Source organism: Sparus aurata, chromosome 15 (genome assembly GCF_900880675.1).
Source record: "Sparus aurata chromosome 15, fSpaAur1.1, whole genome shotgun sequence".
Lineage (NCBI taxonomy): Eukaryota > Metazoa > Chordata > Actinopteri > Spariformes > Sparidae > Sparus > Sparus aurata.
Genome location: NC_044201.1, coordinates 5,287,525 through 5,312,558, shown reverse-complemented (window position 1 = coordinate 5,312,558; position 25,034 = coordinate 5,287,525). Strand labels below are relative to the sequence as shown.

Here is a 25,034-nt window from a genome sequence, read left to right as displayed (position 1 = left end):
GAAGAGCGAACTGCCTACCTGAGGAGTCTGTCATTTTCCATTAGCTGCAACTGCATGGCATTGATGTCTCCTCCTAGCTTTGCCCAACAGTTGGATAACTCTCTAGTTAGACACAAGCATGTAGCACCATGCCTCCCTATGATGAATCTTCAAACACCTCTACTCCTGAATTCCAGTGGTGTGAAACAATAGTAGCTGTCAGCAGCAGAGCAAATTGATGTATAGGGCTTTCAGTGTAGCCCTGCACAAATATCAAAGGCATTATTTGTAACTTTATTGCCAAGTGGGTGAAAAAGTCTTGATCCATGGCTGAAGAGAAGCATGAGGTGCATTGATTCATTGTTTGCCGTAAGTGAACAGAGTTAACTTACTGTTGGCCATATAGCTGCTGATGAGTTGATGCAATGCCAGGTTTGAAGATGTGGATCTGAATTGAGAAGTCACTGGTCAGTTATATCTGAGGTATGTTTGTAACAAGAGTAACGTGACTTTAACTCAAAAAGCAATGTTCTTCATAGTGTTGCTTTCATTTCCACGCTAATGCACGGACACTGGTTTGCCTCTCCTCTCTGTTTCTCTGTCCTTTTTGTTTTCTCTCAACGTTATCTTATCTGTCGGCAGTGATTTATATCTAGCAAGAAGCACCAAGATTTTGTTTGGCCCGCCACTGCATTGTCTTGACAGCCAGTGAGCCGCGTGTAAAGGAGGTTTGTTGATGTATCCGATCAAAACTAACATGCTTCGAGTCACAAAAACCAGGCACTCTGACAAGTTTGTACAAAACAAGGGCATATGTATGTCTACATTTACAGAAGGGATGTAGTAACAGAGAGCAACTCTGCAGAGCGTGTGTGATTGACAGAAGCTGTGAGGAGAAGAGCAAGGGCAGATTGTCCATGTAATCAGTCGGGGATGGCATCTATTTTTTGGATGATTTATGAATTGAAAGTATAAAATGCTAAAATGGTTTACCAAATGTACCTGGGCATCCCGCCCAAGTTAAATCTATGTGTGGGAAACACTGCAGTAGCATAATCAAATTATGGAGGTAGTGATGTACAAACCTATAAGTCTCTGTCTCTGTAACTGTAACTGTAACCCTTTAATCGCCAAAGTCTGGGGTTTCGGATGGTCTTCTCCCAATCTCAAAATCATTGGTGGTGTTGTTTACAAAGTCACAGCTTTTTGTACGTTTGTGTTTCGGTGCATTCGGTGCATTGAGCAGCCTGAATTTGAATAACCATATGGAAAATATGTGTATATTGTAACAACGTTGTCTTTAATTGCAGCTAAAGAGTAGAGGAAACATCTGGACTGATCGGACTGGGGTTACCCTAATGGTCAATTTTTATTTTGTGGAGCTGTAAAACAAAATGAGCACTGCCATTCTGCTGTTGCCACATTTACAAAGTGTGTGTGTTCCTGCTTAAGTGCAGTCACTGTGCGTGTGTGTGTGTGTGTGGATGTGTGTGTGAGTAATACAAAAGCAGGGAAATGTTAAGCTTCTTGTAAAGTTTTTTTTTGTTCAGGCACACACATACACACACACACACACACACACACACACACACACACACTCCAGCCTCTGCTCAATTCTATGATCACATCCAGCTCTGATGATTGCTAGGTCATCAATATATAATTGGAGCGTAGCTGAAAGGCGTGGATTAGTGCACAACACCTGCTCATTGTGGATTAGAGAGCACAAACAGGAAGGCGGGGCCGACAGCGAGTTAACATAACATAATTTATGTAAAACACTGTCTGAAGGTCTTTTTTTCCAATCAGAGTTAAAGTAGCCGACGTCAGCCTGTATAGCTCACCCCTAATTGGACTACTACTTTTGCTAATGCTGTTATTTTTCCATAGTGTTTGATATGCAAATACAACCAGCAATTACAGAATGAATGGTCAGATAAATGGTCAGTCTAATTACTTCTGTTCTTGTTGTGAATTAGTTGTGCTTATCATCATTACACTATAGAACAGGTGTTTCATGCTGCACTGTTCAGATGTTTGCATGAAAATACAGTGCTTGGAGTGCCTGCTCAGTCTCAGAGATGAGTCAAATCTAACAAAAATAACAAAATATAACAAAAAGTAATGAGTCCGTGCACTGTTCGCCCAAACAATTCTGATGTTGCACAATAGATTTCTTTTAAGATAAAAAGAAATCTTTTTTTTATGATTGCTGGTGCTGTTGAGAGCACACAATCCTCCCTGCATTATTCAGCTGGTTTTCCCCAGAATATGGTGAGATTGTCAACTTGGATTAATAATGTCATCATAGAATGTGTGTTTTTTATTTTATTTTTTATTTTATTCCCATCTCTCCTAGGAAATCCCAGTGTTCTTCCACTGCAGCATCCCCCACCACACAAACACACACGCGTACGTGAAAGGACTATAGATATGATAGTTGCTAGAGTTTTCCACAGACGAGTGGTGGAAGACAACCGCAATATGTAAAAGGGAACTTTTTGGCATCGAAACAACAACAAAAGTTTTTCCACGAATGCATAAAACAGTGAAAGTGTGTTCTTTCACAGATTATGTAAGAAATGAGAAAATCTACCTTTTATTTTGTAATTCATTTGACATTCTGAGAGCTCTTTCTCCCTCAAAGTTGCAGAGGCTCATTGGCAGGATTGGTATAGAAATCCCAGAGCTGTTTCACTGAAGCAGTGATGCCAAGTTTGTGGACACCTCAATAGTACTTGGGGCGATTTTAATGACACTGACATTTTCTGGCTCATAACTGTAAAAACTGGAATGACATTGAGGTTAATCAAAACCTCCAAGTGTTTGGAGTCACACAGCTCATTGTCAACAGAGAGGACTAAGCGTTTTCCTCTGTGAATGCCCCTAGTTATGAAATATCGCTTACAGATTATACCTTACACCACTTTTGTAGGACGTATTGGTGCATTTATGTTACTTGAGTATATTGAAGGGAATGTAGGGGGGCACATATTTGTGTGTGTGCTTTCTTTTTTAACCTTGGTGAAAACCTACCCCTAAGGGTTATTTAGAGGCTGTCTGTACTTTGTGTTTGTGAGCTGGTAATTTGCATTCCCCTGTTAATAAGATACAGAGCATTCACCAACTAATTTCCAGCATATTGTAATGAGATTGTAGATTAGTTTAATCCTCACATTAGGCTGCACAGATATTAAAATTATTGGTCATTTGTATTTTGTGTCTGGAGATCATTTTCAAGCAATAAAAATATGCAGGCAGAATACAGTATATGCTGCTCAACCATAGAGATTTAACCATCCAGTGAACATGCTGACCACAATTCTGCTTTTTATTTTGAATGAACAGTCATGGCTGTAAACCAGGACTGGTAAATGGATTGCACTCATATTGCACCTTTCAACCTTTGAGAGACAACATGCTTTGCAATCAACTTGAAGCAGTTTGAGTTTCTTTGAGTTCCTTAAGGTTTAACCCAACAAGCTGCTCCACCTTCTGAACTACAGCCACCACCTTTTGAGAGTTGTTCCTTTGTAGCAATGCAACGTTGAAATCTACTCTAGCCACTTGACTTTTAAGGTTAATGTGGCTTGACTGTAGGATTTTGCATTCCCCTGTTAATAAGATACAGAGCATTCACCAATTAATTTCCAGCATATTGTAATGAGATTGTAGATTAGTTTAATCCTCACATTAGGCTGCACAGATATTAAAATGATTGGTCATTTGTATTTTGTGTTTGGAGATCATTTTCAAGCAATACAAATATGTAGGCAGAACACAGTATATGCTGCTCAACCATAGAGTGGTTGCTGCAGAGATTTAATCATCCAATGAACATGCTGACCACAATTCTGCTTTTTATTTTGTATGAACAGTCATGGCTGTAAACCAGGAATGGTAAATGGATTGCACTCATATTGCACCTTTCAACCTTTGAGAGACAACATGCTTTACAATCAACTTGAAACAGTTTGAGTTTCTTTGAGTTCCTTAAGGTTTAACCCAACGAGCTGCTCCACCTTCTGAACTACAGCCACTACCTTTTGAGAGTTGTTCCTTTGTAGCAATGCAACGTTGAAATCTACTCTAGCCACTTGACTTTTAAGGTTAATGTGGCTTGACTGTAGGATTTTGCTGTCAGTCAAGAACTGCTGTTTAAGTCTAAACTGAAATATCTCAACATTCGATTCAGGCAATAGTAGTCCCCAATAGGATGAAGCCCAATTCTGGATCACCTCGCTTTTCATCTACCACGACCACAACTTTGACTATGATTTGTGGTTTTGAGGGAGATGTGTTTGCAGCCATTGGATGGATTGCCGTGTAATTTAGGACACATTGTCCCCCTTTGTTTTTTTGTGATTCCTTAACCTATCCAATGCTAGCTTGTCTGGAGCTTGTAGTCGTTCAACAGGTTCATACTTGGGTAAGATTATGTCGAGAAAATGTGCTACAAATGTGCTAAAACTCTGCAAACTCTGTTTAGTTTCACTGTAATGATAAAAGGCTTGTCATAATGGAACGAAAACCCAATTATTCAGATTTTCAGGTGATTATGCACCGATGAAAAACAATTGTGAATTTTATATACCATTTTCGCCACTGGATTCTCCTGAGTCCTAAACACCAGCCCTTTAAACTAAGCTTTGTTTTGCTTAATTCAGGTGTAGCACCAAATAGAAGCAGTGAAAAAAGTAAAGTGTTTACTGACTGCAGAGTATTTAGTCATGCTGAGAAGCTACCATACCTATGCCTTTTAACAGTTTGAGCTGTATTGGTCAATCATCATCACTTGCTCCCTAAGCTACAGTAGAAACTTGAGTGATGAGTTTGCCCCCACTCTGATGTCATTCCGATGTACAGCTGCATTAAGAATTGCTTAAGAATGATGGCAAAGGAGTCAGTTCCAATAACCACATCTTTCGTGCTAAGGTGGTAGATATGCACAAAGTCTGCCCCCATCTATTATCAATGGAGCAGCTCTAGGCTGTGAGTCAGAATGACATCACAGATGAAAAGCTTGGTTCTTGAAATTTCAGCTACAAACAGACTTCATTTATGTGAGATGCAGATACTAAGGGAGCCCCTTACAATGTCATGCAGTGGCAGTTTGATTGTTTTTAACAATGATGCCCCAATTTTCAGATTGACTGCTGACTCCTGTGCTAATCGTGACATTGGGATTTAAAAGGCATCTACCAGAGAGCGCAGAAAAACAGTGTGTCTCACATGAACATGTGGGCCATAGAGCATGAGTTGTTTGATGTCTGTAACATGGTAGAAAAAAGAAAAAAAAAAAACTTTATTGCTGCTGAATGTACTACTGTTATATCACCATTCAGATTGGGTAGGTTTCCGGTTTTGTGGTTCAGTGCTTTTGTCTTGTCATGTTGTACTGGAATTGAGAGGGGGGAGTGCTGTCATCAGAAAGGAGCTGGTTATGCTGCAGTTCATTTGCATTATGCTTGGTAAAAGGTTTATGTGAGAAATGACAACACAACATGTTGCAGTTGCCCTGATGGACTCTAGTACTAAAACACTCTTATTCATGGACTGTCTTTGTTTTCCTCTTGGGAGAAATACCAGTTGAATTTTTTTCAATCGAACCAAGCCTTATTGTTTTTGTTGTTTGCACAGTTTGGCAAACCCAAGATGCTGAGTTACATTGGTGACAGGAGTGTTTTCCTGCTGTTAAATAAACAGTGTTTTTCCGTTTTCGTAGCTTAGCTTCCTCAGTGTAGCTAGTCAGCTAACTTTATTTCAACCTTCTGAGGCGAAACAGCTGAGTTGCAGCTAAGTGGTGCAGAGATGTGTAACGGACACTTGGTCCCCCTACCTTTGCTGGTTACAGGAGACAGTTTTTTTTCTGCTGGATGGACAGTCAGAGGTTGCCATCAGAGTGACAACGGGAAACAGTGGTGACTTCATTGCTGAAGAGCAACTCATGCATTGCAGCAACTCCAACCTCAAATTCAGAGACACTTAATAAACCCTCTCACACACACACAAGATCGCTCATCTCTTCTCTTTATCTCCTGCTCGCCTCTACTCTCATGTAGAGAAGTGCATCTGATTGGGCTTAAACAGCCAAGTGAAAATGCTGTGCAACATTTTGAATAATCAGAATGTTATTCAGAGCATTTGAGCACCCTATTTAACTGGGCTATTGAGTACATGGTCCTCTATTCATTTGGACAAAGTGTGTATGTAATGGCTGATCACCACGATGCTATCCAGTATTTAAGTATTGATAGGACTTGAGTCATACTTCCAGGCTGTCTGTTTTGTAGTTTCTATCCTTGCAACAGCGTTTGTGTGTAAAGGTTTTGACCTGTTTAAGAGGCATTTAGGGAGTAAATGGACTGCCTGGACACTCACTCTTTACAAGTAACCCTGTGTTACACCATGTGTCAAACCTTTGATGTACATTTCACTGAAGTCTACACTGTACTGTATGGGATGTCACTGACCTGATCAAGGATGTATGCTAATGCATTGCATCCTTTCCAGAAGTCATAAAATGTGACCACCATGTACTGAAGGTGCAAATGTTTTTAGGAATGGTACAAGACAACTCACAAGTAAAGTGAGCATTGCATTTTTGAAAGCAGTTTACCTTTGTCTTTTCAGATCCCAGGTTTAATACATTTTACCATTTGAATAAAAAACGTTGACTGAAATGTCTTGGTTTGTGTCCTTGAGGTGGACAAAATGGTACCAAACAGATACACAAAAATGATACAGAGCAAATACACATCAGCATAAGCTTTCTCAAAAATACTAACGCAAAGTAAATAAACAGGAGCTTAAGAAAGTGTCTGGTGCATTAAGAAACCCACGAGGGTTGAATTCATGGACTGAACTGATGATGAGAGGTTAAGGGCCCTCAGTGCCTCAGGATATGTGCTGCTATGAAAACAAGTTCTGCTCTTAATGCTACATTACCCTGTTCCTGAAGGAAGGGAGACACAAGTGCTTTGGCTAGATGATGGGGATCTTTGAGTATTTCACTGAGTATATTGGAATCAACTGAGCAATCTACTGACCACACTCTGATAGAGAATGTCAAAAAAATATGGAACCAGAACGATGACTTTAAAATTTGGCATCCAAAAAAAAAATTGGCATTGAAAACAATGCAGCAGCGCTCGGGGAGCAGACCAGAGCACTGCTGTCGGCGAGGCAGCCCCGGCTCGGAGCAACAGGCTGTTCTACTGTTGTGCTAACTGTGGCTAATGCTCCGTGCTCAGCGCCCCGGTACTACTACCACACTCCATATGCATATAGAGACCGGAGCTCAGGAGCTCCGGGACAGAACCAGATACACAGAGACTTGGACACATCAGGAGAGAGCTTGAGGAAAAGTCCGTGAGGTAGTTGGACTCTGTGTTGCCCAGAGACGGCTGGCACACGGGCGCTAAAATGGTGTCTTATGGCTGGACCGTCCAGCCCCGCCTTCCCGCAGGCTGCTGCCATTACCTTCTCAAATGATATGCAAACCACGCTCTACTTGCCCCTCCCCTCAGGCCCCTCCCTCTCGACGCCAAAACAGTGACAGAAAGTTGAAGCTGAAAATCAGTGACACTGAAAAAAAACTGACATTGTAAAAAAATCTGTCACTGAAAAAAAAAGTGACATGAAGAAGAAATCTGAAGATTGTCATTGAAAAATAGAAAAAAATCCCAATAAAATAAAATGATAAGATTTTCGGATTTGAATTATTTGAATTACTTTCTTTTTTCAGTGTCAATACTTGTTTCAATGCCAATACAACTGTTTTCAATACAAATGTTTCAATGACAATGTTTCTTTTTTCAGTACTGGTTTTGTTTCAATGCCGTTTTTTTTTTGGATGCCAAATTTTAAAGTCACCATTCTGGCTCCATATAAAACTATCACAGTTTTGTAAAAATCACACCTCTCCTTTGATACCTTAAACATCCTGAGCTGTTGGACAGAGAGCAACAGGTAAGATCTTAAAGCAAGTGGGGTCTTTCTGCACAGTATTGCTTATAGCAACATTCCGTTTAAGACAAAAATAATTCAAAGCTTAAATGAACAAAATGTTGTCTCTTTGTCAAGCATAAACACAATTGTACCCTTAGCCAAGCAGCCTCTTTGCCTTTTGATACAAAATAGAAGAGGGAAAACGACACATGAGGTTTTAGGACCTTTATACCTGTAAATGTATCTAAATATTTAATTTGCTTACAAAAAATTGAACCAACAAATACAACATATACCCCTCCCTCATGAAGTCAGTTTAGATGAATGAATGTGCCTGAAGTTTACAAGCAGCAATTATGAGTCTGAGTGGTGTTTTAGTGTGCTTATTCCGAGAGGGACTGAAATGGATTTTGAAATGGATTTCATGCTAAAATGAAGCATGAGATCTGAAGCTCATCTTTATTTTTGTGCATGGATCACATCTCATGCTCCATACAATGAAATATCAGCACTGTACATATTGCAGAACAACCTGACGACAACTGTCTTTGTGTTCTATATACCGGACAGCAGCTTCACTGAGCCCTGTGCACTATTTGAAAGAAAGAGAAAGACGAACTTTGAAAACGGGTTGTACTTCCTTTAGTACTTAGGCTCAATGCACAGCAACAGAACTGTCATTTAGAGACAGTGCTGATGGTTTAATGTTATGTTTAGTAACATCCATCAAGTCTGTGTTGTTAATCTTTTCCTTTAACACACAATCTCCTGAAATAAAGCAGCATGTTTCTCTCTTGGGAAGCCGAAAATAACACTAGATTTTCATGTAAATAACATATCACTGTTTTATTATGATGTGATAAGGGCTGCCTTGACTGCTTAGTGTGGCCTGTATAACAAGAAAATGTCTCATTTGTACAAATGTATGCTTCGTTGGACCGATTTGTTTCTTTGACGTACAGTTAAAGGGAATGCATTATCACCCCATAGGAAATGAAATCATCATGACTCTGTGGCAGGTGTCTAATAAACAATAACATCACATTAGTTTGATTTAATTACAGTGTGAAATCACGGCAAATTTTCTTATTTTTTTTTTACTGATCCTAACAGCGTTGTTTTTGTCATGGGATTCAAATAAAGTATTGAAAAACATTTATTCTTTTGCAAATGTGTGAATTGTTTAAATCTTTATTTTCATTCAGCTTGTGCAGAGGACATAGGCAGTCATTATAAAGACAAAGACAAATTATAACGGAACCATACCAAGCAATCAGTTGGTTGGTTGGTTGGTTGGTTGAAAACAAACCTGTTATTCTGAGATAACGATTCCAAGTGCATTGTTTGTTGTCCTAGTGGCTGGCTAAGCAGTTGCGGGTGGTTTAACTTTTAGAGTGATACAGGGCTATCGAGTTTGATATTGGATTAGGCTTGATTTAATCAAAGGAGATCGTTGAGCTTTGGTGGCGGTATGTGCGCTGCCTAGTGCCATTCTATTTTATCAATATTTTATCATTATAGCTTTTGGCAGATGGGTCGAAAAGGAGACTGAAAAACTGGTTTTAATAAACCCAACCAGCCTCAACAACAAGTAAAATGTATCAACACAAGGATGATTTAACACCACAAAGTTCCAATATCGCACCGGTTGCGATGGTAATGATTAGCAACTACTGCAAGAGGTTCCTTCTCCCAACCTTTTGAACACATTCATAATTTGTAAATCAGTCACGGTTCCACGGAGCTGTGAAGTGCAGCTTTAGAAACTGCACACTAATAACACGTGAGAATGTGCTCTGATGGGAGAGATTGTAGGCAGACAATACAACTTCAAATAAATGAGTGTGGCATTGTGTGTGTTCATTAGTTATTTTGGATTGGTATCTATCATCAAGGCGTGATTATTGTAAAAGAACTACTGTATTTACTACAGCTTGTGTGAATTACACATTTCCAGTTTTTTCAAGTACTAAATGTTAGAATTGGAAAACTCACAAAAAGAAAATATGTTTTCATTTAGTTTTTTTTTTTTGGCTTTTCTTTGGCCTTTCTGCACTTGCTGTCAATAGAAGCTCATTGTCAAGTTCTTCTCCATTTTTACAATGCCCTGAATTGTATGGCTGCATCATATCTGCATCATATCTCCATCATATCTTTCAGGTGACTGCACAGAGCTCTGCTCTACTCTCAGGTCATATGGTTATCCTCAGAATAAATTGAAGTTTTGTACATAAGAAAGCATCTGCCATCACTGCTCACTACCTTTGGAATAGACTGTAGAGTGGGCCCGTTCCTATGAATATGTTAATCAAGATTACAAACCCAATACCTGTGTGGATATGCTGCAGTGTGTCTTCCGTTTATACACGCTTGAATAGTGTGTATGCACACAGACGGCTAGAAGACTTTATTTTAAGTTTTTTGTACTATTTATACTGGTGTTGTCAAAAAAATATGCGTTTTGTTACAAACAGATTTCAGAATATTTGTAAACATTTCCATATTCATTTCCAGCATCCTGACAACATTTAGTTTTTACTTTAAAAAATTCTGAATTGCCAATTAGAGCCATGCTAATGATCAGGATGTGGATGATAGTGTTTGTTTGTCAGTCGGTCAAGTCACCATCAGATTGATTGCCATGAATTTTTTTTTTCACATCCCCACTGTGCCAGACCGGCTTCAATTAAATTATGCAGGGCTAATGTTGGTCTGACTTTAATTGTTGTAAAATTAAATCCATGACTGTTGAGTACTGTGTACATGTGCTTTTCTTGTAGAAGCTTTTTTAGTTTAAGCATTTGGGTTTTTTATGTATTTTACACATTAATTGTTTTTTGATATACAATGGAGCTGCAGCAACATGATTTCATTATGTTTGTACTCTGGCTTTTTTTTTTGGGTAATCATTACACAGAGGCAAAGTACCTGCCTGTCAGAGTGATGGGAAGAAGCCAGTAGTTTCACCCAGGCTGAAATGAACCAAATGTCAAAGGGTTATAGCCTGCATCTCCGAAATTATGCTCAATGCCTTAAATAAGCTCTCCATGCACACATATATATGACTGACACCTTGTGAAGTGTGTTAAGGAAGTAAAAAAAACTCTTGAAAGATTCATTTTCACTAAATGAAACAGCTGCAGCGTCTTTTTCTGTCTGTTTGACTCTAGTTAACCTTGCCAGAAGTGCGAAAACAGACGTTTTTCATGTCAAATCATATCAAAAGTAATTAGAAGTTATTCAGCATTTGGAGAGCTATGATCACAGTGATATTGCATCCTTCCTCACTGGTGGTGGCTATGTATGCTGCACACTGGCTCCCCTGACAGCTGGTGCACATGTGTGTATTGTATGTCCTAATAAGAGTCCGTGTCTGATTCAGAATGTGGGCACAGCAATCACACATAACAAGTAAATTTCACAACATCTCATCTGATACAAACTTTTAGAAAAAGCTAAATGCTCCTGTGAGGGTTTTCTTAGACGAAGACCCTTTGGTCTTTAAATTTGACTGCATTGTGGGTATGTTCTCGCAGTTATGCAGTCCCCACTCACTGTGAGCATGCAAACACATTAAGGTTTAAAATACCTCTAATGTTCATCGTCCTCCTCTTCCTCTTAGTCATACCAGACAGTATTGCACAGGCACTAATGATGTGTTGCAGAGGTCCCACAGTCATGACTGCATATGACTTGAGACATGTCTTGCTTCTTGATTGGTTTCAGCAGCATCACAGTATACATTCATTTTGTTTTTGCTGGAGAATGCTGTTGCTATATTTCAGATTTTGTCTGGAGGGAGGAAAAGATCCCTTTTATCATATTGTCCAGTGCTAGCAGCACTGAATTCACTCTCTTTCTGCAACACTCTGTTTTAGCCCCTGTCTCTTTAAGGCCCCCACCTGAACACCCAGTGTCCTCTGACTGGTCAGCACACACATGCCTTACCCAGCACCACTAACAACAACAGCTGTGGTAAATCAATAGTTATGTGCCAAACTAGCTACTGATGAGGCTTTTCACACTCTCTGAGAGCAAGAGAGAAGCCTCTGTTGGTGCAGACTTTATCTTAAAACTTTGAAGATCTTTCACATACAAAATCATCTATATTAACAAAAAAACAAAAAAAACGTTATGGTCTCCTTTAAAGGGAAAAACTCGACACACTGTTTTCTGCTCCCTGGATAACCTTAATTGCTGCATTTATGTTGCATGTACTTACAGTATCTTCTCATTAATTTTTTTATTCTAGTATGTGTGTGCTAGTATGATAAAGCGCTTAACGGTCCTGCATATGGATTTACTTTTAAGTATTGTTTGAGCTAATGCCTGTATACATTTTTGCAAAAGTCTTGGACTCTATGATTGCTCATCATTGATAAATTCCATCATTATCTCATTCCGGAGTCTAGTCGTCTGGATTACAAAGGCTGATCTCGTTTAGCCTCTACACTTTTGAACATCCCAGCAAGCTGGAGCCTAGGCCCCAGTGCTTTGAAAGCAATCTGTAACGTCTAAAAGTCACTTGAGTGAGTAAGTAACCATTGAAGTGAGGCCAGGATATGGATAGTATGGTCTCATTTTAGTGCCAGAAAGAAGCTTTATTACCATTTACAAACAAAGGAGAATTAAGATAATCCAGAAGGGGCACTCCAGTTATTTTCCAGAGTTAAAGTAAGCAAGATTTGACAACTGGTTGTCAGTTTATTCATACTGAATGTGTTCTACATGATTTATCCTGCAGTGTGTAATTAACTCAGATAAAGAGATGCAGAGGTTTGAAATCTGGGAGTTTGGTTGGCCAAAGGATCTCAAGATTTTTTGGCATTGAACAGCAGCAGTAATGTTCGTCATAGAGACAGCTGTGGCCACAGAGCATTTGTGATTGGTCTTTGCCCAAGTAAATCTGTGTCATTTGAATAGATATTTTGAGGGAGAATTAGATGATGAAGAGGGAATGTGAATATATGAAATAAAAATATGGGGGGGTACCTGCAGAGATGTTCTGAAATCACCAAATTGGTCACTCAGGTCTACTCTTACTAGAGAGTTGTGACAAACTGATGGACTTCTCTCAATGGTTGATAATGGGAGGTCATTCATTTATTGCCTTTAGAGAAGAGGTTCATCATTCAACACAGATATGTTGATCAATTTCCTCTAAAAACTTTACCCCCCAAAAAAGATCTTTGAGATTGGCACAACATTTTTAGGGAAGAAGTGCAAACCTTGTCAACAGAGCCTCAACTGGGTCATTTGAAGAAAAAAGGGAAAATGTGAGTGAAGAAAGAACCATGTAACACCTTCAGGAGTTATAGAGCTTCCATACTGAGCAATAAATTATATAATTGTTGACCTTTTTCCTTCACCTTTTAGAAGAGAGCTATCAATATGTGGTGATTGCATGTAATTCCAGCTAATTTTTCATGAAGTTAATTTTAGCCTGTGTCCTTTACCAACATTTCTACTTGTGAGCTTATGGTCTCCCCTCTTCTGAAGGAAAAGAAAAAGGGGTCATATTTTGTGTTTCAAATTGAACAAATGATGTCAAACAATTTTTCAACAAGTTGTTTTATTGACTGGAAACAGTTTTCAACAGCAATGATCTTTTTTGCTTTTTTAAATTTATTTTATGTGTTTGTGGGAGTTAACTGGTTGTGTTTGCTCCCCCATGCCCAAATTCCACTTGGTTTGCTTGACTGTGGCCCATAAACCTACAGTTCATTAAGATCATGGACTGAGCTGAAAGCATATTTCAAAGAGGCCTCCATGCTAGTAGCAATAAAACTTACTTTTTTTCTTTTTCTTTTTTTTTTTTCATACTAAACCTGGAGCCCTATCAAAACGGGCTTCCACACTTATCTGGTGCCATCATCTGTGGATGCCAACGTTATTGATATTTTGGATAAAAGTAAGCCCTCTGTGTTGTCTCTTGTGGGTTTAGCACACTGTGAAGCTCAGATCAGAGGCGTCTCTGTCCGGAGATGACCCTGACGGAGTCACAAGCTCCCAATGAAAGAGTGATTTTATTTAATTAGAAATAAAATACACATAAAACCTGGCAGAAATCTGGGTAACAGTTGTTTGTACAGGTCTGAAAGACTCCTTTTGACTTATGTGGACAACAACATTGCCATGTGTCGTAAGATTGAGAGAATAGTGGGAGTCACAGCTGTCACAGCAGAAAAAACTGAAGTTCAATTAACTTGAGAATGAGAAGAAAGGAGGCGCTCTGTGCTCTCCCTTGTAATATTATCAGCGTCATAATTTACGACCTGAGAGCTTCAAAAAGATGTAGTCACCACTCAAAGATACTGAGGCTGATATATTTCAGAAAAACTGTTTTTTAGATTAATGAAGCAGCAACAGGGGGGTCTTTTGACTTTTAAATTAAATTCCTGGAAGATCCATTTTTCAGATAGAGTTTAGCCCGAATGAGACAGATAATTATAGGTCCTTGTGATTACAACACACAAATGCATCAAACCCTGACGGCTGCAAACAGGGAGCACAGTCATTAATACTGGGCTAAAAATGCAGCAGAGGGTATTATAATTAAAAGGCAAAGACTTCCATCACACCTCCATCTGTGCTCCTTCTCGGGTATCTAAGAGTCTGAGTGACTCTGCAAAATGGATAAACGTACTTTATGAAATGATAAAATACAAGATGTTATGGGCAGTAATTAAAAAAGCCCATTAAAATACCCTCTTAGGTTTTAAAGCTGGAGGATTGGCGAGGCATGTCAAGTGCTTTTAACATCTACAGTATTTCTATGTGTGGTTGAGTTCACCATCTTGAAACTAAACTCATGTTTTGGAGAAGAAGAGGCACGAAAACATAGTGCACTTTAAAGACTAACCAGGTCACTCAAAGTGCATTTCTTAATCACGTAAAATGTGTTGAATGCAAATTGAAACCCCTTTACATTCAGCGTAACAGAGGAACAAAGCCAGTGAGCACTTAAAGTGAAAGTCTCGCCAAAATGCAACCAAGGATTTTTTTGTGAATGTACCTGAGTCAAACCTTTGTGTAAAAGCATAATTGTGTCGAAAGATGCGCTTTTAAGATTTACCATATTTTCGTTTTCAGGTCAAAATCATTTTCAGTGGGAGTGCTATGGGCACTTCAGCGATAGAGTTAGCCAGAAGTATCGATCTCCGAATGTGACGTAACATGGAGGACAGTTAAGGTTGACTGCTCCTAAAGCTTAGTTCCATATAAATGCACAGATAATTTGTTGTTTTGTGGTTAGCGAAAAACAATATTGACCTTGAAGTTGAAAAACGAGCCTCATATAAGAAACAATACTAAAATCAAAAGTCGGAAAAGTCATGTGAGATCTCGCGTGGATAGTTGTTGCCGGAAGACAGTAGCAGTCAACCTTAACTGTCCTCCATGTTACGTCGCATTCAGAGATCAATACTTCTCAGCTGGCAGGACAGCAGCTAGCGGAACAAGCTACTGCTAAGGTGAGTTGTTCTTTTTAGTAAACTCTGTGTACACAATGTTGTCAATGCTCGAGTTCATGTGTAGAGACCCTGGTGTTACTACGAGCAAAGTTTCATAATGTGTCGAGCCTTCTTAGTGTTTTAAAAATAGCGATTTTGATGCTACCGTAAAAGTGCCCATAGCACTCCCACTGAAACTTAGTTTGACCTGAAAACGAAAATATGGTAAATCTTAAAAAGTGCCTCTTTCGTCATAATTATTTTTTACACGAAGCTTCAAGGAACATTCAAGGAACTCAAGGAACATTCACAAAAAACGTCAAGGTTGCATTTTGGCAAGAGTTTGGCTTTAAGAATTCAGAATAACCCATGTGTTTTTTATGCATGGCAGCTGTGACATCCTGTGTTGAAAAGGCATGTGTATTGTGTATATGTGTGCTTGAAAAGTGTCTAAAAACTATTTATTATGAATGTGATCAGCCAATTACATAAATCACAGACTGAAGTGGTACATTTTCTCTGTGCTTTCTACTAGCTGAGGCACAGCAGGTACCAACAAGCATAAACAGAAATTTAAATTTGCATTGGGTGTAAACATATTCTGTCCTGCATATTCCTGCATGACTGGAATATCAGTTATTAAAGTACATGTGTACATAATTTATATATATTTTATTCACATACAGTTATGTATGGATAAATCACATTATTGTGTTTATGGTAACTGAAATCTTTATTTTCTTCTTGCCATTAAATATAATTAAAATATTTTTCATTTTGGCACAAAAGCACTGGCGGTTTTCTAACAATATATTGAACTTGATCTAGACAATGAGCCACATCATAGATCTTAAATATCACTGTTTCTCTCTTTTGACAATCTTTTGACTGACAGATTTTCAGTGGCATGGATACAAAGTAGCATAGTGATCATTTTATTTATGTATTTCAGTGGATTTTTCCTATCAATTAAATTGAATTATTAACTAATTATTTATCCATTTCTGCTCAAGGAAGGTTGTTTCTTCTGTCGTCCACAACATTACTGCTGCAGCGCTTCCTGAGTTCCCAACCAGGGGGCAGGCCGAGGGTCACAACGCGCATGCGTTAGTTAATCATGCGACAAAAAATTGATTCAAATTAACTCATAATTTTTGTGTTATTATTAACGTTATTATATAATGATGAGAGCCCTAATATAGTTATAGTTATTAGTTTATTTAACTGTGCTTCTTTGTTTTAGCTTTTCCACTTATTTTGAATAATAAACCCTTCATCATCCAACAAAACATTTTGTCAAAAGGCAACACACCTCTATTGAAAATAACATTTAATGCATCATTTATTTTCTACCACCAACCTTTTTTTTTTTACATTCTGTCAGAATAAAAAGTCCTCCTTTAAGAGAGCCATGAATTGAATGGGGACCTCTCTGCCTTCACAGGTACAGTTTTGGTGGAAAACATGCAGATAAATGGCCGTGCCCAAGACCCAGGCAGGACCATCTCACTGACGCTGCTGGACAACTATGAATACTGGGTGATACTGGAACCAACAAGACAGAGGCTCTACCTCAACAGCACTGGACGAGTTCTGGACAGAGACGTGAGTAAAGGACGAAAGACAGTGAAGTCAGAAGTGACTTGGGTCTTGGTGTTTTCAAAGTAAATGACTTGCCATCTCGTTTAAAATATTGCTTCTATCGTGTGAGCACATTTGTGGATTTGAGAATTTAGTTAGTTTGTAGAGAGAATACGGTGAACATATTTCAGTCTCATGATCATGATCCCTAACCCTATACATGCAGCATCTGCTTATAATTTGATTAAACCAGACTCACTTACTGCACATCTATTTTTATCAGGCCTGTTAAATTTACTGCTTTGTTATCATTATTATAATGTATAAGGCTGATATTCAGTCAATGAAGAAAGAATATGCACTTTGATTTTTTAAAAGGGGCTCTATGTAACAGTTTGTAGAAATGTACATGTATTAATCACTTTTGTAATGGCAACATGTGAGCAGATTGTAACGTAACATGAAACATGAGAACATCCCCATCTCTCTTCAGTTGCCTATAAAACCAGGAGGTGATTCGTTTAAGTTGTTTAATGCTGTTGGACTGTGGATTTCATTGTGGAGGGCTCGGTAGGATTTCTGCAACAGTCCAGATGTCTTCATGCTAGTTCGAGTGCCTCGTCTCTGTGGCATATCCAGGTCTCTCAAACAGGAATAAGGGCTTTTACAGTTTTCTGAATACAGGATATTGATGCATACACATATCTATACTTTGAAAAACGTATAACTCACTGTTTCTGTCTCAAGTCCTTATGATTTGCTCTTTGCTCCCTTTTTTAGTACTCTGTTAACTTTCTTGCTCACAAGTAGTGAACGTATAATGCGATAAATCAAGGTTTTCATATGAGACAGCAAGTCTGACTGATAATAATAATTATCATTACAATAAGGGAATTAACCTCTATTCTCACTAGATCTTAATTTTATAGTAACAGTTGTATTTCAACAGGTCTTATCCAGGTCATTTTATTAACAACTGTTTCACTATTGTATTGCTATAAGAGCAAAGATGCTAAAAGTAATGAAGCAGCAGATTTGTTGGCCATTTGTTCCAGTGTAGCGTGATACTAAACATAACAAATAAGTGAATGAATATATGCAGACGCTCTGTCTGCATGTAATATGTTCAATTCAGTTCTCCAAGGAAACACGCTAACCTGCAGCGAATACAGATCAGTCTAAGTGGTAGAGTGCATGACGTGTGATATGAGGTGCAGGGGGGTTGGCACTGTGTGTTAAGTGTTGTGACCGCTATGGGAAAGGAATTGCTCATGAAGTGTGTGATTAGATTCTATAGGCTAACGGGAGGAAACTCTATGTGAAACTACAAGTAGGAATAACTCGGAAATATGGCAAATTAACAGGAGACGTAACAGTGGGGGAGCACATGAGAGACAAGTGAGAAGGAGAGAGAGGGAAGGTGAAGCTGGCCTGGCTGCATTACATCATAGGGCAAAATCATTCTTGGTTTTTAATTCAGATTCAGTCTGGGAAGTAGCAGTGGCAAGGACACAAGCTGCTGCTGTCTAATGTACACTCCAACAGATCGTGGCACAGGGCCTGAGGCTCTTTGTTTCATCATATATTTTAAAAATGTATTACAAGTAATATTTAAAAAGCAAAATCAGGCTGCAGATTCCAGATTAAAATAGAATAGCAAAAGCCCTGATTTGTTTACTTCTGTTTGCTGGTAAACAGATATTTTTGATAAACCTTTCTCCCCAAATTATCTTTACATCTGTGTGTATAGTTGAGCTGGCTACAGAGTGTATTTACTGGGGGTATTTTTAAACACTGAAGGTTGCTGGAGTTTTTAGTTAATCATCTCTGACAAAGCTCTCAGGTTAATCTTTATAGTATATAGAATTTTTCTTGGAGTATCATTGCAATGCTTAAATGACATGTCTTCCTTTTCCCCGTTCTCTCTTAGCCCCCAAATTACATCACCACCATTGTGGTGCAGGTCCAGTGCACCAATGAGCTGGTTGGTACTGTCATTTTGCACGAGGTACGGATTGTTGTGAGGGACAAGAACGACAACACTCCTCGCTTTCAGCAGCCACGCTACTATGTTGCAGTAAATGAGGTGAGGGAACAGATTCTGTCTTTGGTTGTGCAGGATTTTAAATCAAGGCACTCTGTGCTGAATTGTAACGTTATTTCAGCATCCTTCGAATCCTTCTGAAGTTTTTGTTTATTCAAAAAAAGTAGCCCGGTACCTCTCACAATGCATCAATCACTGCAGGCTGGTCAGTGGCCCTGTGCTTCTTAGTCTGACACTGTAGGTACAACTCGTGTAGCTTCTTGAAGTGCTCCTCTGAGACAGCAGTACAAAGAGCAAGCACAGTCCAGTTTTTGTGCCTCACTTAACAAAATGTTTTTTTGTGACTAGACATACACAAATCGCCACTGTTTCACACTGTCCACAACAGTCCAAAAGTTATATGTCATATATGAACTGTGTGTCAGCAAGCTTTGTTTGAAAAAGGAACGTTTCTTATATATTATGGTTAACTTGAATTGTGGAGCCTAGCTGCCACTGACCAAGCTGCCAAATGATAAATTGGGAGTAAGAACATGTTGAAAAATGAGCAAATCCTGGTGAGAACTGGTGGAGCACTTGTATTGGTTCCAGCCTAATTTTATTGGGTCTGCAAAGAAGGGTGCTGTGACATGCATTTCTGTCTGCAATAGGAAGTTTATCGATACTATTAGTGGTGTTACCAGGAGTGTGACATTTTCAAATCCCACAAATGATTGCTTTGCATCTGTGGTGAAAATTGACTGTCAAAATGGTTCTCAAGGATCAAATTAAGTCAACTAGTTTCCAGTTAACAATTTTATCTTTTAACTTTGTCCTTAACCCCATTTTTTTCCCTCACACTGTGGACTTCCCTGTGAAATATAGCATGTGTTTGTTGTATTTCTTGAAGTTTGTACATTGACATGTGTGTGTTCATGCAAACTATGTTATACATATCTAGCAGTAGGGCGGCCCTCCTCTTCTAAAACAACCCTGCAATGATTTGAGAGAGTTGAATATCAGCATCATATGTGTTTTGAGATAAGAAGATAATCCCTGCTGAGTTCTAGTCAACCACGACTTTAGTCTCCATTATTCACACCTCTTGTACATTGCGTGTTGGAAGTTCCTGTCACAATGTGTTATCACAGCCATATGCAGCTGCCCCAACAGTATAGTGAGTCATTCTCCATTGCTATCAACGTCTCCCCTCAACAAGCTCTCCTGCCCACTGCCTGGTCCTGTGGACTTCGCTGAGGGCTCTGGGGAACAGCAGTGGTTCTCATACTTACTTTTTGTTATTCTGTCAGCACTGCACGTAAGCCTTCAGCTGCTGACTGCAACATTTTCCCCTTTTGATATTTTTTTTGTCTTTTTTGTATACTAATGGGCTGGAGTGGCAACACTAATAGCTGTATGCATGAGCTCTCTGCTGTAAGACGATGTTTTACTCGCAAGGGCCTGTCTGAGCTGTTGAGCTGACTCTCTCTCCACTGTCATATTTTCCTCCAGCTCACACCAGTCGGAACCACTATTTTTACCGGCTTCTCAGGAAATAACGGCGCCACTGACATCGACGACGGGCCCAATGGACACATAGAATACAGCATCCTTTACAACCCCAATGATCCGGTATATGGACAAGTCACGCCATGATAAACACCCTCTGCACTATTGTAAATTTCTTCCACAATCATGACTTTTTGCTCACACCCTCCCTCCTTTCTGTCTTATCATATCGACTCTCTCTCTGTTTCAGGAATCTAACAGAACAGTGAGCGTTGCAAACACCCTTTCGGGACACATTATTCTGGCGGAGAGGCTGAACTATGAGGAGAGAACTCGCTATCTGGTTTTGGTGCAGGCCAATGTGAGTGAGCTAAACTGCATGAGCACAATGATCGCACGTGTTAAGACCAGTAAGATTTTAATGTGTTCCGATTATAAATAGAATCTGATTTGTAGATTTTGTTTTAGGTCGTCTACCACAGCACAGACACAGTTCTTGGTGCCACTTAACTAAAAATGTGAAATAAAATCTCAAGATGTGCTCTATCTTTGGTAGCAGCTGCTGAATTCTTACATTTTCCTTTGGTGCATGGAATTTGACACACAGAACCAACACGTTTTTTGTCTTTTTCTAAGTGAGTAAGAGTTTTTACACCATTTTTTAGATAGTTCAGATATTTGAGGGGGTAGATGCTTTAAGCATGTAGTCAATAGTTTCCTGTTAATTCTTAACCTGCATTATTTCTATTCCTGAGTGCCATCTTAATGATATATGTATATTTTTTTCACTCTCAGTTCCACTTATCTTAAGAGGGATGCTAAATGACCTCACTTTATATTTCTCCATTGGTGTATACGTTTTGTTTGTTAAATCATATCTAGCAAATACTAATATACAGAATGCTCACAGTCAGCAATTATGGCTGAGAGGATTGGACCCTCCAGTCTTTCATTTACTACTTACTTTGTATTTTTTTTTTTTATTAAAAAGAGGGATTAAAGCTGTCTGTGAGACATTCTGAGATAACTGTTTGTAGTCTGTATATATCAGAGCAGCTTTGCAGATCAGAGTAGTTTTAATTATGGATTCCACTCAAGGGAGGGCATTTTCCATCACACCCTCTCGGGGAAACATGAACATATTGTAAAACAAGTAATCCCAATGATGCTGGTATGAATTATAATGAAGGCATTTTATAGTATTTCTGTGGACCTTACCCTTAGCCATTAGGCAGCTAATGTCTATTGACCAAGGGCCACCATCAAGCCACTGGCTAAATTGCCAAAAGCTGAATTTTCAATTAGAGAAACACCCAGGCTGGAATCTCAGAGTTCCCAATGCCTATGTGGGCAGTGCTGAATGATTTAAAGCCATAATGTGTGAAAGGTAGGAGTCTCTGTGTCTGATTACATAAATACTTAACTGAAGCAGTAGTCGAATCTTACACTCTATGCTATAAAATGCAAGAGGTGAAATACTGTGGGACAGACAATCATTTAGCATCCAACCCATTTCCTATTCCCTCCATTTCCTGCATGAGGGAGCAAAAGACTCTACCCTTTAGCCTGGCAAGAGGTCCTCCAGGGAGATTTCATTTTCTCCTGCAAGAGGACGTCAGAGTAGGGAGAGAAAGAAGATGTGGTATTTACCAGAACTCTGTGCCGCTCGTGTTAAGAGTTCAATTACACTGACAGCACAAATCCTTGAAGTGCCGTGCTTCTCTCTTCTCAGGGTACCACTTTGGGAGGCAAACGTTACCACAAGGGGGAATCTTTGTGGATAACTGCTGTAAAGATATGTTTTATTGCCAAGAATAACTTTCTCATGAAGGAAAGGTTCAGTGAAATGTAGATGACTAGTGCTGTTCCATCTGGTGTGAAGAGGTCTGATGCACAGGATGATGAAGCAAAGCACAGAGCAAATCTTGTGATAAGATTAAAATGAATTTATATTGAAACAAACAAAACCATTTCAGTTGTTGCTTCATTGCTGTTTTATGCTCCAAAATTGGTCATTCTCACTATTGTGCTGGTGTTCTAGTTTTACAGCTCCTCGTCCCCCCTGTTGATTGTTGAAGAGCTACTTGTCTCTTTTTAATTTCCCAGAACTTTAAGAAATGAAAAATTATGGTTCAGTTGGTTATTATGTACATTTTATCATTACATTATCAAAAATATAGTTTGAAAACTGGGGAGACATTTGAATATTTGAGGGTGAGGATCTTTTAACACAGCAGTCCCCAACCTTTTTTACACCACGGACCGGTTTCATGTAAGACATTATTTCACGGACCGGCAATGGAGGATTAAACACGGAAATAGAATCAAATTATACATCGAGCATGATAACAAAGGTCATAAAAATACCACTCACCAATAATGCAGTTTTCTAGTTTGAACCTTGAGCTTATTTCTCTGCAACAAGACGGTCCCACCTAGGGGTGATGGGAGAAAATGTCACCCGAAGTGCGTTCCTTATGTCCAGTCTACACAGTAACTTTGTTTCGGTTGCCATCACTGCTGAAAACCCCGCTTCACATAGATAGGTTGTGGGAAATGGAAGCAGTGTTTTCACTGCTTTTGTGGTGATCTCCAGATATTCTGCCTTGATTTTAATCCAAAACGGCAGATTTGCAGTTGACTCGAACATAATTTTAAGGGCACCGGCATTTGTAATCTCTAGCAGTTGACCTTCTTCCATTCCTTCGCATTTCGAGTGTTCACTTGTCATTGGGAAGTAATGCTTGAATTCTTTTGAAGGCAGAGATAGGTGATCTTGTGCCTGGTGGGAGAATGAGGGCCCAGGCTCCGTCTCCTCCAAAATCCCTACTCATGTTTGAAACAGTCAAATTTCCCTCTGTTCACCCACCGTCCCCACAGCTCCAGTTTGGCTTTGAATGCAGCCACTTTATCAGCCAACTTGACAAACCCGTACTTTAAGTATGACTCCTGATATTATCTGTTAAATGTAGCTTTCTTTGTCTTGGCAGGCGCAGGCTCTTCTTCTGTCTCGATTGTTAATAAAAGAGAATCTGTTTACATCAAAATAGAAGGTCTTTGAGAGTGTGATTTTCAAGAAAACAGAACTAGAATAAATGATGTATTATTTGTGCGGCCCAGTAACAAATGACCCGGTGGTTGGGGACCACTGTTTTAAGACACTTGCTTTCAAGAATCCTTGGAAGCTCTTTCATCCACAAAGGGTTATTCAAAAGCAAATGGTAGGTAGAACCTCCCGCCATTCAGAAAGAACCCTTTTAGAAACCATTTTTCTATGACTGTGGCAGACCTTTGATGCAGTGTCATACAAATAATAGATCTCTTAATTTACTACAGAAAATATTTGAACAGTGTAACAAGACACCAGCAGAACGAGGGTAGGAGTACGCTGTTTATGTCACTAATGCTTGGTTCTCAAACGTAGTCGAGGTTGGACAGTATTCCTGATGATAAACTTAATAAGAAAATGCCAACCATACTATCATCACCATCTTGTCACTGCTGGTTACATTCATCCAAATGTAGAAGAACAGCTGTACAGAGCTGTCATGGTTTTAAGATATTATATTGATTTTAGGTCGATATTTGTTCATCTTCCAGGACCGCGCTCCGTATCCCCCAAACAGACGGACTGCTACCACAACTCTAACTGTCGACGTTCTGGATGGAGACGACCTGGGTCCCATGTTCCTGCCTTGTGTTTTGGTGAACAACACCCGCGACTGCAACCCCCTCACCTACCGCGTTGCCATCCCTGAATTCACTGAACCGGTAAGAACGAGGCAGACAGGCAAGTAAGAACACAGTGCTGTGCTTTTCATGCACACTGGTAGTGTTTGTATCTCTCACGTGTGTGTGCATGTGGTTTATGACCTATATTTCCGATTTTTGATACAGTTTTGCTTTGTGTCAACACCAGCGTCAAATGTGAAACCATGCCACACCTGTTAAATATCCTAATTGTCTGCTTGCACTTTGCCTCCACGCCTGAAGGCACACCAAGCTTTGCTGTTTTGTCTCAGCATGGTAATTCCAGGGGCATTATTTTCTGGTCTGTTGGACCAGCAATTAGAGCTGAAGGCTGAGTTGACCTAGCATGACAGCTTAACACCACTGGAGTTCATAAAAGCAAGAAAAATACCAAGTGAGAGGGTGTGGAAGCTGTGAGGTTGAACAGATCTGAAGTGCAGAAAACCAATAGATACAAACACTTAATCTATGTGTCTAAGAAATTAATATCTACTGTGTATTTTTATGCATGAAAAGATTATTAGAATGAACTGAACTGTGCTGTTTTATTGAATTGAAATTGACCGGACTGGACTAGCCAAAAACCATCTCACCTCAAAGTCTTTCTTCTCATTCATGTGATTTAAAAGTTGAGCTTGACAGTTTGTTTTTGATCTTGGGACTCTCTACACAAGGTCAGCTAATGCACTTGTTCTGGAGGTTTAACTCTTGTGACAGTCCTCATCATCAGCAGTGTGGACTAGACTGGGAGTGAACTGTATTGAATTGAATTGAATTGAATTGGATTGGAG

At 39.3% G+C, this 25,034-nt stretch overlaps 1 protein-coding gene across 10 annotated transcripts in view; it reads left to right on the top strand.

The window, feature by feature from the left end:
• Positions 1-25,034, top strand: part of pcdh15a (protocadherin-related 15a) — a 261,181-nt gene that overhangs the window by 119,339 nt on the left and 116,808 nt on the right. For 9 of the 10 annotated variants that reach the window (XM_030442377.1, XM_030442376.1, XM_030442374.1 and 6 more), the window contains 5 exons: positions 16,825-16,985; positions 18,892-19,047; positions 20,497-20,616; positions 20,744-20,854; positions 24,094-24,264. In XM_030442377.1, the coding sequence (XP_030298237.1) occupies positions 16,825-16,985; positions 18,892-19,047; positions 20,497-20,616; positions 20,744-20,854; positions 24,094-24,264 (719 nt within the window). Of the gene's footprint in view, positions 1-16,824; positions 16,986-18,891; positions 19,048-20,496; positions 20,661-20,743; positions 20,855-24,093; positions 24,265-25,034 lie in introns of those variants that run through there. The other variant, XM_030442373.1, reaches the window with a different exon arrangement.